This window comes from Lottia gigantea, assembly GCF_000327385.1.
Source record: "Lottia gigantea unplaced genomic scaffold LOTGIsca_15, whole genome shotgun sequence".
Lineage (NCBI taxonomy): Eukaryota > Metazoa > Mollusca > Gastropoda > Lottiidae > Lottia > Lottia gigantea.
Window position 1 is genome coordinate 1,450,105 of NW_008707797.1, and position 13,961 is coordinate 1,464,065.

A 13,961-nucleotide genomic window follows, 5' to 3' on the forward strand; every position below is an offset into this window, starting at 1 on the left:
ACAAGAATGGATTTCGTATCCAGTTTAATCTGACATTTATTTTATTCCATCCGACAACATGATATCTTGCTTTCACGATTACCCCTAGGTTGCAAACCATGCTTTAAATGAAGGTTTACTTACTATTTTTGCAACTCCATTTGAATATTGAACGCTATGCAGGACAGGGCAAGATACCGCCCATTTGGAGAGTTAACATGTTAAATAATATAACTAATATGATATTTATTGAAAAGGTATTTCTATAAACGAACATGGATACAATCTAGAAGAGATAGTATTTTATTGTTTATAATGAGGCGATAATTAATGATTACCAGCTCGTGACTTATTAAACGCTTAAGATTGTCGTCTGCTACAGCAATGAAATTCTGAAAACATAAATGCTTACCTGAGAAAGACATTTTCATGAGACGCCATCTTTGACCTACCTGATATTACATCTTATATTAAACCAATCAATACGGGGATGAACAAAGTTATGTTTCTATAGTAACATTAAATACATAAATAATTCCCTTTATGAAAAGAGACTGTTGAGATAATTGGGTAATGATTTAATTTTGCATGTACTATGTGCAAGAATCAATTAATGTATTCTTGTACTTTTGAGATATATTAGAGTAACGTAGGATCATGTTACAAGTGACAATATACGTCAAATCTAAAGGGCGTATTTTAAAATATTGATGTCATAAACGCTATAAAGAGGTTGTAAATACTTTATACAGATAGTAGTGATTATATTACCTTTAATGAAAAAGGTAAGGCCAAATAAATATGAAATAAAGCTTACTTCATCTACTGACTGACAACATCACCCATATAATGTTGAACATTGGGAGATAACGCTTCGTCATAATTCCTGTTTATAAGCACCCCCCCCCCCCCCTCCCCACACACACACACACACACCCTCACACCCCAGCCCCCCTCCCTACACGTTAAGAGTAAAACTGTTGTATTCTTTTCTTCAAGCTAATCTATCAGACCCTCATCAGAGGTTTTACAATAACAAGGTTACTATAGTAACGTTAATACTCCAATACTCTTTGACTTTGCGAACAATAAGATTAACAATATAAGTAGTGTATTAAAAAAGGGAACATCGATTTTTATTGTAGTGTATATAATTCCATACAACACACACATGATGTATCTCTTTGGCATTGGTTCAGGCCCACAAAATTTGGGGTCGGGTGAAGATCTGAGAATGTTTGCCCATTGTTATATTCATGGAACCGCAAAAGTGAAAACGCGAGACGCTTTATGATCACCTATCCAGAACACCTTTGTCACTTTACTATTGATTTTTTTTTCATTAACTGGACTCTCTTCTGTCATAACTTGAATAGCCAAAAATATTTTGGTATTTGATACCACGCGAAATAATGATTCTGGCTATCATTGATACGTACAGACTGTATGTGCTATTCCATTCCATCTAAAGCTTCGTTCCGAAGTGTAGCGATAAGCAAACACAGTGGGAGTCCAGTTCATTTGATTTCATGCTTCACTTTGTAATTTCAAAAAGTGTCTTGAAGGAGAAATAAAATAACAGGTCGATTAGATTCAATTTTCATTGAACAAATTTTCAAGTGATGTTTGCTGCTTATTTTTTATTGTTTGTATTTTTGGTGTTTAGTCAAACCATTTCAACCGGAAGTTTGTTTGTTTACATCCACAACAAACTGTCACGCACTAAATCAATACTCCATTTTTATTCGATCAAAATTCTGTATTCTTAAATCTGATTGGCTGAAACATTTGTTTACGCCGGCCATGTTTAGTGACTCGTGTTTGTTCACATTTCAAGTTGCTGTCTTTCAATTCTTTTACGTTTTGGGAGGAAAATAAGAAGTCCACAATGCCGATTGCTGTAAAAGACTTTTCTTGGGATCAAAATGATAAAATGGTGTATTTGACAGTGCCACTGAAAGGCGTCAAAACGAACAAAGTTGATATATTTTCCTCGGAGGAATATTTGAAGGTAAACACTTAATAAGCATATCTTATTACCACCGAGCAACTTATAAAACTATCGAAGAAATTAGAATTCAAATCGGCTGGATTGCAACATTTTGAACGATTATGTTCTCTCCTGGGGCAGGTCTAATTTGGTCAAATGTGAACTTGCTATAAAGTTGAAAGTCTAGTCTATGCCTGTGCATGCGTACATATCACTAGCCATTACCTCTCCCAAATTTCTCCTGTTTCCTATACAAAATAAGAAACAGGTCTGCTATACCTGTTAGATATAGGGCTGTTCTACTGCTCATTAAATTGCAAGTAACTGAATAGATATAGCTTGTCAAGAGTGTTTAGGGGGCTGGCTGGTAAAAAGGATCTTTGAGAAACAAATTTTGGTATCAGTAGTTGTCTTTTTTCCAGGTCAGCTATCCACCATATATATTTGAATGTTTATTGTCACACCCTGTGGATGATGAGGGAAGCTCAGCTCAACTTGGTAATGGTGCTGTTATATTTAAACTGAAGAAAACAGAATCAATAGAATGGTCTCAACTTCAATCACCAGATTCAGGTTTGTTCGCCTCCATTTTTAGCTTCGATCATGACTATAACCCTTTCACTTCTAGCAGCCACAAGCGTCTGGCCATGTATTCTCTAAACGATCTTAGCTCTAGGATGTCCTAGGTTTTTATCCTCTAACATTAATTCTAGGACATATTAGAGCCAAGATCGTTTCGAAAATATGTGGCCTGGTGAATTGTGCTTGTCAATTCCAAGTGATGTTTAAGTTATATTACTTTATATTTCTATATTTTATAGTAAACAAAGAAATAATGAAACAGAAAAGAGAAGAAGCAATAGAAAAAGTTCATAAAAGAGCCCAAGAAAAAGAAAAAGGAAAATCCGAAGTAAAAAGAAATAATGAGAAATTTTCTATTAACCAGATGATGGAGGTTGGTAAATGTTTCTATTTCTTTTTTAATCAGATGGGACAAACTTGAATATTCGCAAACAGATTCACATTTTGCATATATGTCATCTGATATCAATATGTGTAAATTGTGTTGAAACCTTTTGTACTTTTTATTAAGGAGTATGTTATACCATAATATATTCTCTTGTGTTGTTTTATATATTAAATATTTAATAAGAGTTACGTCATTAGAACACTACTGTTATAGAAATATTGTTAGATTACAAGACATATGAAATATATCAGTAAAAATAAAGAAACCAAATTTTAATCTAGTTTTAATAGATATGATAATGAATTATTGTGATATTTTGTTGTGTTTTATAGATTGAAGAAAGTGATAGACAGAGAATAGCTGATTTAAAACAATCAGAGAGAAATAAAGCTACAGATGATTTAGAAAGATGGAAAGACGAACAAATTAAAATTGCTGAACAGGTAAAAATTATTTACATCAAACTCTTTTAAAGGGATTCAATAATTACCTATTACAAGATACCTTGAGATACCTCACTTTCTTAGACTTTGGACGGGCTCCTCGTGAACTTGTTATCCTTGACAAGAAATTTGGTTAAGGGTCTTTAAGTTGTCATTCTCGTAAAATAGAATAATGATAAATAACATTGAATAACGGCCAGCTGGTAGACAGGATCCTTCAAATCCTGGTAACTATCCTTGTAAAATCATTTTAAGAGACTGGTTAAAGGAACAACTGGTAGACAGGAACCTCCAGGACCTGATATTAAAGCTGATTCCTGTAAAATAAAGATTACTAAATATTAAATCTATTTCTAGGAAAAGGAAAGGCTGTTGAAAGAAAAACTTCAAGAAGAAAAAATAAATAATAAAATTAAAAAAGAGAAATTGAAAGCCGCGGAAAAAGAAAATGGTGAGATTTAAATTGAAACCCAGTATTTGAAAATAATTTGATTCTTAATTTGGAGGTCATATTTTAATTTTTTAATATTGACACAGTTAGCTGAAATTTCTCCATGCCAGTGTCTTCTGTTGGATAGTAACTTGTTACCTTTCAACCACCCTAACCTCTACAATTAATTTAATCCTCCTGTGCCAGTGCCTTCTGTTGGATAGTAACTTGTTACCTTTCAACCACCCTAACCTCTACAATTAATTTAACCCTCCTGTGCCAGTGCCTTCTGTTGGATAGTAACTTGTTACCTTTCAACCACCCTAACCTCTACAATTAATTTAACCCTCCTGTGCCAGTGCCTTCTGTTGGATAGTAACTTGTTACCTTTCAACCACCCTAAGCTCTACAATTAATTTAACCCTCCTGTGCCAGTGCCTTCTGTTGGATAGTAACTTGTTACCTTTCAACCCCCCTAACCTCTACAATTAATTTAACCCTCCTGTGCCAGTGCCTTCTGTTGGATAGTAACTTGTTACCTTTCAACCACCCTAGTCACTATAATTTGGTACAAGTATTTTAGACAACATCATCCCATTTTTTCCATCTCTACTTTTCTGATAATTCTGATTTATTTATTAGCTGAGAAGAAAGAAAATGTGTTTGACTCTGGAGTCAGACAAACTGGTCATATAACAATAAAACATACGCCGCGTGTCTTCCCCACTCCCGTACGGGAATCCACCACCCCACTGGAAGATGAGTGGTTAAAAAAACAAGCTGAATCACGACGTGTGGTAGAACTAGAAGATAAAGATTTATCTGAAGAGGAGAAAAATCCACTGTGGTTACGAGACAAGGGGAAGTAAGTCAGTCAGAACTAATTTATTTAAATATCGTATTTGATTTAAAATCAAATTCTAAAGTAGCAACAGACATTAAAAGTCTATCATATTTAGTTTCAAATTCTTAAAGTTTTACCAGGGCTGTTGATTTGGTTATATTTGCCGGATATGTCCGCTTGTCTGTCTAAAATGCCTGGTTGAAAATAGCCTTCGTCAGACATCATGAATAGGTCTGTAATATTCAAAATCATATCAAATTACCCAAAAATGATATAGACCGCCCATGTTTATATTATAAATTGGACCCTGATCTCCTCACATATATCTCCTCGACTTACCCGATAAGGTAATAAATTTTCTTTATTTTCAGTTCGTTTTTTGCGTCTGGAGACTACCAATCAGCTATCAGTGTTTATAGTCACGCCATTCGACTCAACCCCAATATCCCCGGTTTATATTCTAATAGAGCCGCCTGCCATCTGAAAATTAGAAACTTCTTCAAGGCTGTAGAGGACAGCTCCAAGGTTTGTAGTTTTACATTTACAGGGTTTAAAGTCAAGATTTCAGATGGTTTGTAAAGATCCTTGTATAGCTTTACAAGTTTTCTAGAAACAAGAGTGTTGTCTGAAGATTCCTTGAAAATCCTTGCTAGATCTTGAAAATCCCTGCAAATGGAAAGAAAGATCTGAAAGTTTTCCTTATGAAGTCCTTGAATTTTTCACTCATGTTGTAAGCACCATGTTTTATATAAAAACTTTTGAACAGAAATTTAGCACATGTTGGCCAAGTTAAGAATCTTTTCTGTCATATTTTTTAAGAATTTTCTTATACTATTTTAATATGGTGATTTTTAATGATTTGATATTTTCTAGGCTTTAGAATTATTGACACCTGCTGTACCACAGAATGCAGCCAGTCGAGTTAAAGCTCATATTCGTCGAGGAACGTCTTTCTGTGAATTAGAGATGTATGTAGAAGGTAGGTAACTCTCGTTGAAAATAAATAGAAGTTCTAAGATGTCCCACAAGTCATAGGTTAAGGTCTTCTTGACACGCTCGGAGCCGTTCACAGTTCTAGTTTTTAACTAGGCTCTGAAGCTTACGCGAATTGTAGTTGTTTTTTCTCCAAACAAAGGTCTTCATACTCGTTATTTTTTCTACCAGGTTTGATGGATTATGAGGCAGCCTTGAAGATTGATAAAAATAATGACCAGTTACTACAAGATGCTGACAGAATACGTAATATTATACAGACTTCTAGTGATTATAGCTAGGACTAGAAACGAGGGTGGGGATGTCAGTGGAGCGGAGGATTGTTATACGCAACATAAATATTACATTAAGGGTTTGTCTTCAGTAGTGGCGTGCTCACAGCACCAGGCAAAGTGTAGAAGTGTAGAAGAAATTTAAAAGTGAAAAGGGGGGGGGGGGGGGAGGGCAAAACTTGGTATGTCTCGGCTCTCACAGATCTAACGTTGAGCATGGTTCTTGTTGAGTAGCTTATTGCAAGAGGGTGCAAAAAAAAACAATATCCGAATGCAAAATTATGCTTTGTTATGAAAGGTTGTCTTGTTTAAGTGTATATAGTTATATTATTTATATCAACAAAGATTTATTCCAGACCATGTAAATTTTTGATTTAAACAAAATGTACCAACAAAAACAACAAATTCCCAAATTTAATTCCAAATTTACATTGTATCATGCCAAAGTCTGGAACTTGGTGCCAATGGTGGGTGTAAATCAAACATTTTACGGACTTTATCCACTCCTTTGATTCCAACCAATGAACTAGCAGTATCGGGAATATTTTCAAAATAATCGTTCCAATGAAAATCCTGGGCATTACGGAAACAGAATTGTGCTTGAAGATTTGGTTTCCAGTAGGTATAATATAAAACATAGAAATTACACATTTCATCGGCATTGGTAGGACTGAAAATATAAACAATGGTGATTCAATGTCCTATTTGCAAGACCAAGAAAGCTGGGCAACTCCATGTCGTCAGTGAGAAATTCTTCAGAATGATAAGCATATTTGAATTCTTGTATTTTTAATAACCTGCTATGCTTGCTACTGTGATCGCTCCACAAACACTCTGCAACATTCAGATAAACTGAAATGATCTTTCGTAAGATTTGCTTGGACTGTAGCAGAGGCACCAGTACCTTACCTACTAGTGCCGTCAACCGACTATAGCTTAGTTGTAAATTATATTTAAAAGTGAAAATCATACCCTATGTGTGTATTATGTGTTCTTTTCACACTGTTCATGGTACATCGTGCTGCCTACAATATTATAATAGTTATCAACCATAAATAACGACAGTCTTTATAATCCAGGGGCGTATCTACTAAATGCCTCAAGGATGGACCAAAAACTAGAGAAGCACCAATTGAAGTATCAGATATTGAGGAAAAGTCTGAGAAAGAGTTCCTCTATTAGCTTGAAATAATGAAAACGTACCAGAACATCCCCTGGTCTAACCTCTACATGGTTTGTTACATTATAAAATGTTTCTGGTAACTGGGGAGACATTCGACCTATTTCTATCCACGTTCCATCTCGAATTCTATAACCTGACGTCACTACTCCTGTAAAAACATTACATTACGATCAATATAAATTAAATTCAAAATTTGCCAAAATCTAGTCCGTTAAAGACAACACCTTTTGCGGTCATGTGCTTGGATGAGTTGAGGAAATGTCGGTAGTGAGATTTAATCTAGATCGGCGTGTGGAAGTCGGGTGACCTTTAATAAGTCATATTTCAACATCATTCAAGTCGACCTAACTACAGGAGGGTATAGATAATCCAAGAAAGATCAATGCAAAGAAAGATCAATGCCAAGAAAGATCAATGCCAAGACTTCAGCCAAGGGCCTGCTGATCCCGATGAAGTTATATTCACAGTGACTTGTTGGGTTATGGTACATTTGACTAGTCATATTCGGGCAAAATAATGCGCAATGTATACGCAAATATACGTATATGATTAATAATTGACCTACCCAGATTGTGGGAATGGGTTCTATAACCAATGGGATAAATAGGATACTCGTTTTCATATTTACACGCCGTTTCCATTGTGAACGCTGCAAAATAAGATGACTCGACATTCAATATCCAATTTGCCTATGATGACATATCGATATTATTTATAACGACCAAAACAAAATTCTTTCATAATATCATCAGTTGTCTTTAGCCATCATCTCGTCTCGTTGGTGTCTGAAAACATCCTATCAGCTGATTCTGGGTTTCTTTCGAAATGCATGGATTAAAATCATGAAGTACGATTGAGCCAGACCTACCTCGTTGTTTTGGAGGAATATATCCATGAGTTCCAATCACATAAAATCCAGCTTGTTTCGGCTGTCTGAAAGAAATAGACAGATATATACAGTTAATTCATGAACCAAAATAATTGCCGAGCAATAAGACGTAAAACTGCACTCTATTTTGCTAAGTTCTGTGTAAAAATTTAAGATGTTTATTTTCTCTATTTCTTTTAAATCAATTGACACAAACCTTTCACGTGTCATCTGTAATGTTACACCAGAATTATCTGTTCTTCCAGCTTAAAAAATAACAAGAGTCAAGTTTAAAATCAATTCGTCTTTGAAGAGTTGGACTTCCAAGAAAAGACAATTCCCATGTTACAGCATACTTGTGCGTGGTGAAAAGAAACAACACAAATCAACTGAAATCATCTTTGTTCATCTCTATTTAAATCATACAACCATCTGATAATGCCCCACCAGGATAATAAGAACAAACTTACGTGGGAATATATGTTTATAATGTAGTTGAATAACAATATAGTTTACTCCAGTAGTACCACTTAATCTTAGTCCAACTCCTGAAATATATCACATAAATAGTTGATGGTAATGTAAATTGTTGAAACGCTGTGTACATGAAAATCTAGTAATATACCATAATATACAGGTGATAGCAGTGTAAATTGTTGAAATATCGTGTACATGAAAATCCACTAGTAATATACTAAAAACTGATGATAGCATTGTAAATTGTTGAAACGTCTTGTATAATACAACCCATGGGTAGCATACCATATAAACTGGCGATGACAATGTAAATTGTTGAAACGATAGGCTCACTAACCTTCAGGAGAGGTATGCAATGATATAGATTATTTCGACGTTGTTCAGTAATTGACAGCGTATTTATTAGAACTTACCGTCAGGGAATTGAAATGAGGGAGCGTCCAATGCCCAGGCAAATACTACTTGTTTTTCACCTTTACCACAAACTTCCGTCTCAAAATCTTCATGATTCTCGTTACACAACCTACAAAATCATCACGCAAGGGGTGGGATTTTCCCTTCTTCGTACAACTGTAAGTTAAGACTACCCCTCGGATGTATTTTGGTAACGTGTGGGTACATGGATATTGTAGAATATCCGACATTGTCTTGCTGGAATTACGTTTGATCTTTTTTTATGTGTATAGATTATGTATTCTCTGATAATCTTTCAACCTCCCAATTTGTCTTTTTGTATCGCTGTAATAACTCACACTCAACTCAGACGCGATGATTTTAAAACCAATACTTCCATTGTGCTTTGTGAAATAATAACTTACCACGATGGTTCATGACTTGCTGGTAAAATACAACCAAATACCATCATATGATGAGCTACATCAGCCGAGGCATGGGGAATATAACTCACTGAAATATAGAAATATTTTACGAGAAAAATGCCTTATTTCATGATTTATTTTGAGAGGAATAAGGTACTTCATAACAAAATAATTCTTTAATTTACAAGATGAAATTACCTACATACGTTTCCTCTGGGTCCAATTTTATCCCATGACAGACTAACGCATCTGGCTGAAATTAAATAAAACCAATTATGAAATTTTGAACGAACTTGTTGGATTCCACATATAATAGAATTTTAATTTAAGCACTTCTATTGATGAGTTTGTTTGATTACATCAAAGTAATTAGTAGGCTACTGTAGCGGGTATCGCTATAGTGATAGTTCCGAACTCTCCCCAAAAACGAACTATCAGAGGTCCAATTAGATTCGTATGAGTGATGAGAAAAGGCTCCGCCAGATTATTAAAAAATTATATACCCGAGGAGAAATCACATTAGGCATGCGTATTGTAAGATTATAAACTTTATGGTCGACATCCTGAGTAATCACTGACACTATTCCAAACACTACACACAGCGAAATGTATCCCACTGTCAAATCCATGTTAATGTGTAACAAAATTAGAATCCTCGAAATCGACCTGACTTTTTGACAGACATCACATCGTTATCGGACTTATCATTAATATAATTCACATGAAGTTAGTGGGAACAGCAATCTGTTACCTTCTCAGAATGAAACAATCGGTTCATTCATTCGTCTGATAGGTAATGTTTACCTTGTAGGCCTCGTGGGACGTGATTACGTTGGTAATAGATCACAAACATTTACATGCATATAGTTTAATCAATGATATATCATTAGTGACAAGAAAATTCAGATTCGGATCCGAGCTACACTTCTACGCACTTGCATCGTCGTTAAAACCACACCCCTTATGGGTAATTAGATATAGTTTTGGAACTTTTGAAGAGACGATGGCACTAGTGTAGCCTGTAGCCAATACGACACTGTACGTCGTTCCTGCAAAGGATATGACGTAAGAACCACACCTAGTTTCGTATGGCATGTAGCTTTTATAGCTGTTACAGATTGAACATGGAAAAAATCTTATCTCTCAACTAAGCCATAGAGAATGTTTATAGCACACCAGGACATGCTTACTTTTCCGAAACACCTGATACCTCTTTGCGAATAAGTTTGTCAACCCGTCGAATCCTCATGATTTTATTAATATTTTTCAATTCCAAGTATTTAATCATGGATTCTATCGTGTAATCAATCTTTCGTATATTCGTCCCTTTGTTCGTTTGTTATTCATCCCTTTGTTCATTCATTCATTCTTTCATTCATTCTGTTATTAATAATGAAGATGTTTTGGAGATATTGAAGTGATTTAAACAATAATATAAAATATAGAGCGTACAACTAGTTTGATTTAATCCTCTTATTTTCTGGTAGATATATTGATATACTTCTCTCCTGTCATACCAGTATATTCAATTTATTTTATGGTTAGGGTCGTCTCAATCTTAGTTAGACAGATCTAGATAGTTCATCTAGTTCTATTTTCGGTGGACTGTTTGTTTTATTAGCTCAGGAAAAGGATAAAGATCAAGGACAGTATTTTAAGATTGACGCTGAAATACCTAGAGCTGTATTTTAATGAAATACCTAGAGCCGTATTTTAATGAAATACCTAGAGCTGAGCTGTATTTAAATGAAATACCTAGAGCTGTATTTTAATGAAATACCTAGAGCCGTATTTTAATGAAATACCTAGAGCTGTATTTCAATGAAATACCTAGAGCTGAGCTGTATTTAAATGAAATACCTAGAGCTGTATTTTAATGAAATACCTAGAGCCGTATTTTAATGAAATACCTAGAGCTGTATTTTAATGAAATACCTAGAGCTGAGCTGTATTTAAATGAAATACCTAGAGCTGTATTTTAATGAAATACCTAGAGCCGTATTTTAATGAAATACATAGAGCTGTATTTTAATGAAATACCTAGAGCTGAGCTGTATTTAAATGAAATACCTAGAGCTGTATTTTAATGAAATACCTAGAGCTGTATTTTAATGAAATATCTAGAGCTGTATTTCAATGAAATATCAAGAGCTGTATTTCAATGAAATACCAAGAGCCGTATTTTAATGAAATACCTAGAGCTGTATTTTAATGAAATATCTAGAGCTGAGCTGTATTTAAATGAAATACCTAGAGCTGTATTTTAATGAAATACCTAGAGCTGTATTTTAATGAAATACCTAGAGCCGTATTTTAATGAAATACCTAGAGCTGAGCTGTATTTAAATGAAATACCTAGAGCTGTATTTTTATGAAATACCTAGAGCTGTATTTTAATGAAACACCTAGAGCTGAGCTGTATTTAAATGGAATACCTAGAGCCGTATTTTAATGAAATACCTAGAGCTGAGCTGTATTTAAATGAAATACCTAGAGCTGTATTTTAATGAAATACCTAGAGCTGTATTTTAATGAAATATCTAGAGCTGTATTTCAATGAAATATCAAGAGCTGTATTTCAATGAAATACCAAGAGCCGTATTTTAATGAAATACCTAGAGCTGTATTTTAATGAAATATCTAGAGCTATATTTTAATGAAATATCAAGAGCTGTATTTTTATAAAATACCCAGGGCTGTATTTTAATTAAATATCAAGAGCTGTATTTTTATAAAATACCCAGGACTGTATTTTAATTAAATATCTAGAGCTGTATTTTAATGAAATATCTAGAGCTGTATTTTTATAAAATACCCAGGACTGTATTTTAATGAAAGTATCTAGAGCTGTATTGTAATGAAAGTATCTAGAGCTGTATTTTAATGAAAGTATCTAGAGCTGTATTGTAATGAAAGTATCTAGAGCTGTATTGTAATGAAATATCTAGAGCTGTATTTTAATGAAAGTATCTAGAGCTGTATTGTAATGAAAGTATCTAGAGCTTTATTGTAATGAAAGTATCTAGAGCTGTATTGTAATGAAAGTATCTAGAGCTGTATTGTAATGAAAGTATCTAGAGCTGTATTGTAATGAAAGTATCTAGAGCTGTATTTTAATGAAAGTATCTAGAGCTGTATTGTAATGAAAGTATCTAGAGCTGTATTTTAATGAAAGTATCTAGAGCTGTATTGTAATGAAAGTATCTAGAGCTGTATTGTAATGAAAGTATCTAGAGCTGTATTGTAATGAAAGTATCTAGAGCTGTATTGTAATGAAAGTATCTAGAGCTGTATTTTAATGAAAGTATCTAGAGCTGTATTGTAATGAAAGTATCTAGTGCTGTATTGTAATGAAAGTATCTAGAGCTGTATTGTAATGAAAGTATCTAGAGCTGTATTGTAATGAAAGTATCTAGAGCTGTATTGTAATGAAAGTATCTAGAGCTGTATTGTAATGAAAGTATCTAGAGCTGTATTGTAATGAAAGTATCTAGAGCTGTATTGTAATGAAAGTATCTAGAGCTGTATTGTAATGAAATACCTAGAGCTGTATTTTAATGAAATACCTAGAGCTATATTTTAATGAAATATCAAGAGCTGTATTTTTATAAAATACCCAGGGCTGTATTTTAATTAAATATCAAGAGCTGTATTTTAATGAAATATCTAGAGCTGTATTTTAATGAAATATCTAGAGCTGTATTTTAATGAAATACCAAGAGCCGTATTTTAATGAAATACCTAGAGCTGTATTTTAATGAAATATCTAGAGCTATATTTTAATGAAATATCAAGAGCTGTATTTTTATAAAATATCCAGGACTGTATTTTAATTAAATATCTAGAGCTATATTTTAATGAAATATCAAGAGCTGTATTTTTATAAAATACCAAGGGCTGTATTTTAATTAAATATCAAGAGCTGTATTTTTATAAAATACCCAGGACTGTATTTTAATTAAATATCTAGAGCTGTATTTTAATGAAATATCTAGAGCTGTATTTTAATGAAATATCTAGAGCTGTATTTTAATTAAATATCTAGAGCTGTATTTTTATAAAATACCTAGCACTGTATTTTAATTAAATATCTAGAGCTGTATTTTTATAAAATACCTAGGACTGTATTTTAATTAAATATCTAGAGCTGTATTTTAATGAAATATCTAGAGCTGTATTTTAATGAAATATCTAGAGCTGTATTTTTATAAAATACCTAGGACTGTATTTTAATGAAATATCAAGAGCTGTATTTTTATAAAATATCTAGAGCTATATTTTAATGAAATATCAAGAGCTGTATTTTTATAAAATACCCATGGCTGTATTTTAATTAAATATCAAGAGCTGTATTTTTATAAAATACCCAGGACTGTATTTTAATTAAATATCTAGAGCTGTATTTTAATTAAATATCTAGAGCTGTATTTTAATTAAATATCTAGAGCTGTATTTTTATAAAATACCTAGCACTGTATTTTAATTAAATATCTAGAGCTGTATTTTTATAAAATACCTAGGACTGTATTTTAATTAAATATCTAGAGCTGTATTTTAATAAAAGTATCTAGAGCTGTATTGTAATGAAAGTATCTAGAGCTGTATTGTAATGAAAGTATCTAGAGCTGTATTGTAATGAAAGTATCTAGAGCTGTATTGTAATGAAAGTATCTAGAGCTGTATTTTAATGAAAG

The 13,961-nt window shown here is 33.2% G+C and overlaps 2 protein-coding genes across 2 annotated transcripts; one reads left to right on the forward strand and one right to left on the reverse strand.

The window, feature by feature from the left end:
- Positions 1-1,867: 1,867 nt before the first annotated feature.
- Positions 1,868-5,930, forward strand: LOTGIDRAFT_112670 (hypothetical protein; the record flags this gene model as incomplete). Its single annotated transcript, XM_009050427.1, has 9 exons — positions 1,868-1,990; positions 2,392-2,542; positions 2,791-2,924; positions 3,272-3,382; positions 3,746-3,833; positions 4,455-4,677; positions 5,028-5,181; positions 5,530-5,635; positions 5,821-5,930. The coding sequence occupies 9 exons, from the start codon at positions 1,868-1,870 to the stop codon at positions 5,928-5,930; spliced, it is 1,200 nt and encodes a 399-aa protein (XP_009048675.1).
- A 417-nt stretch (positions 5,931-6,347) lies between these two features.
- Positions 6,348-9,896, reverse strand: LOTGIDRAFT_157833 (hypothetical protein; the record flags this gene model as incomplete). The annotated part of the gene is made up of 11 exons (XM_009050428.1): positions 6,348-6,591; positions 6,894-6,946; positions 7,125-7,252; positions 7,670-7,753; positions 7,973-8,037; positions 8,190-8,238; positions 8,443-8,520; positions 8,863-8,972; positions 9,268-9,355; positions 9,466-9,520; positions 9,771-9,896. The coding sequence occupies 11 exons, from the start codon at positions 9,894-9,896 to the stop codon at positions 6,348-6,350; spliced, it is 1,080 nt and encodes a 359-aa protein (XP_009048676.1).
- Between the last annotated feature and the right edge of the window lie 4,065 nt (positions 9,897-13,961).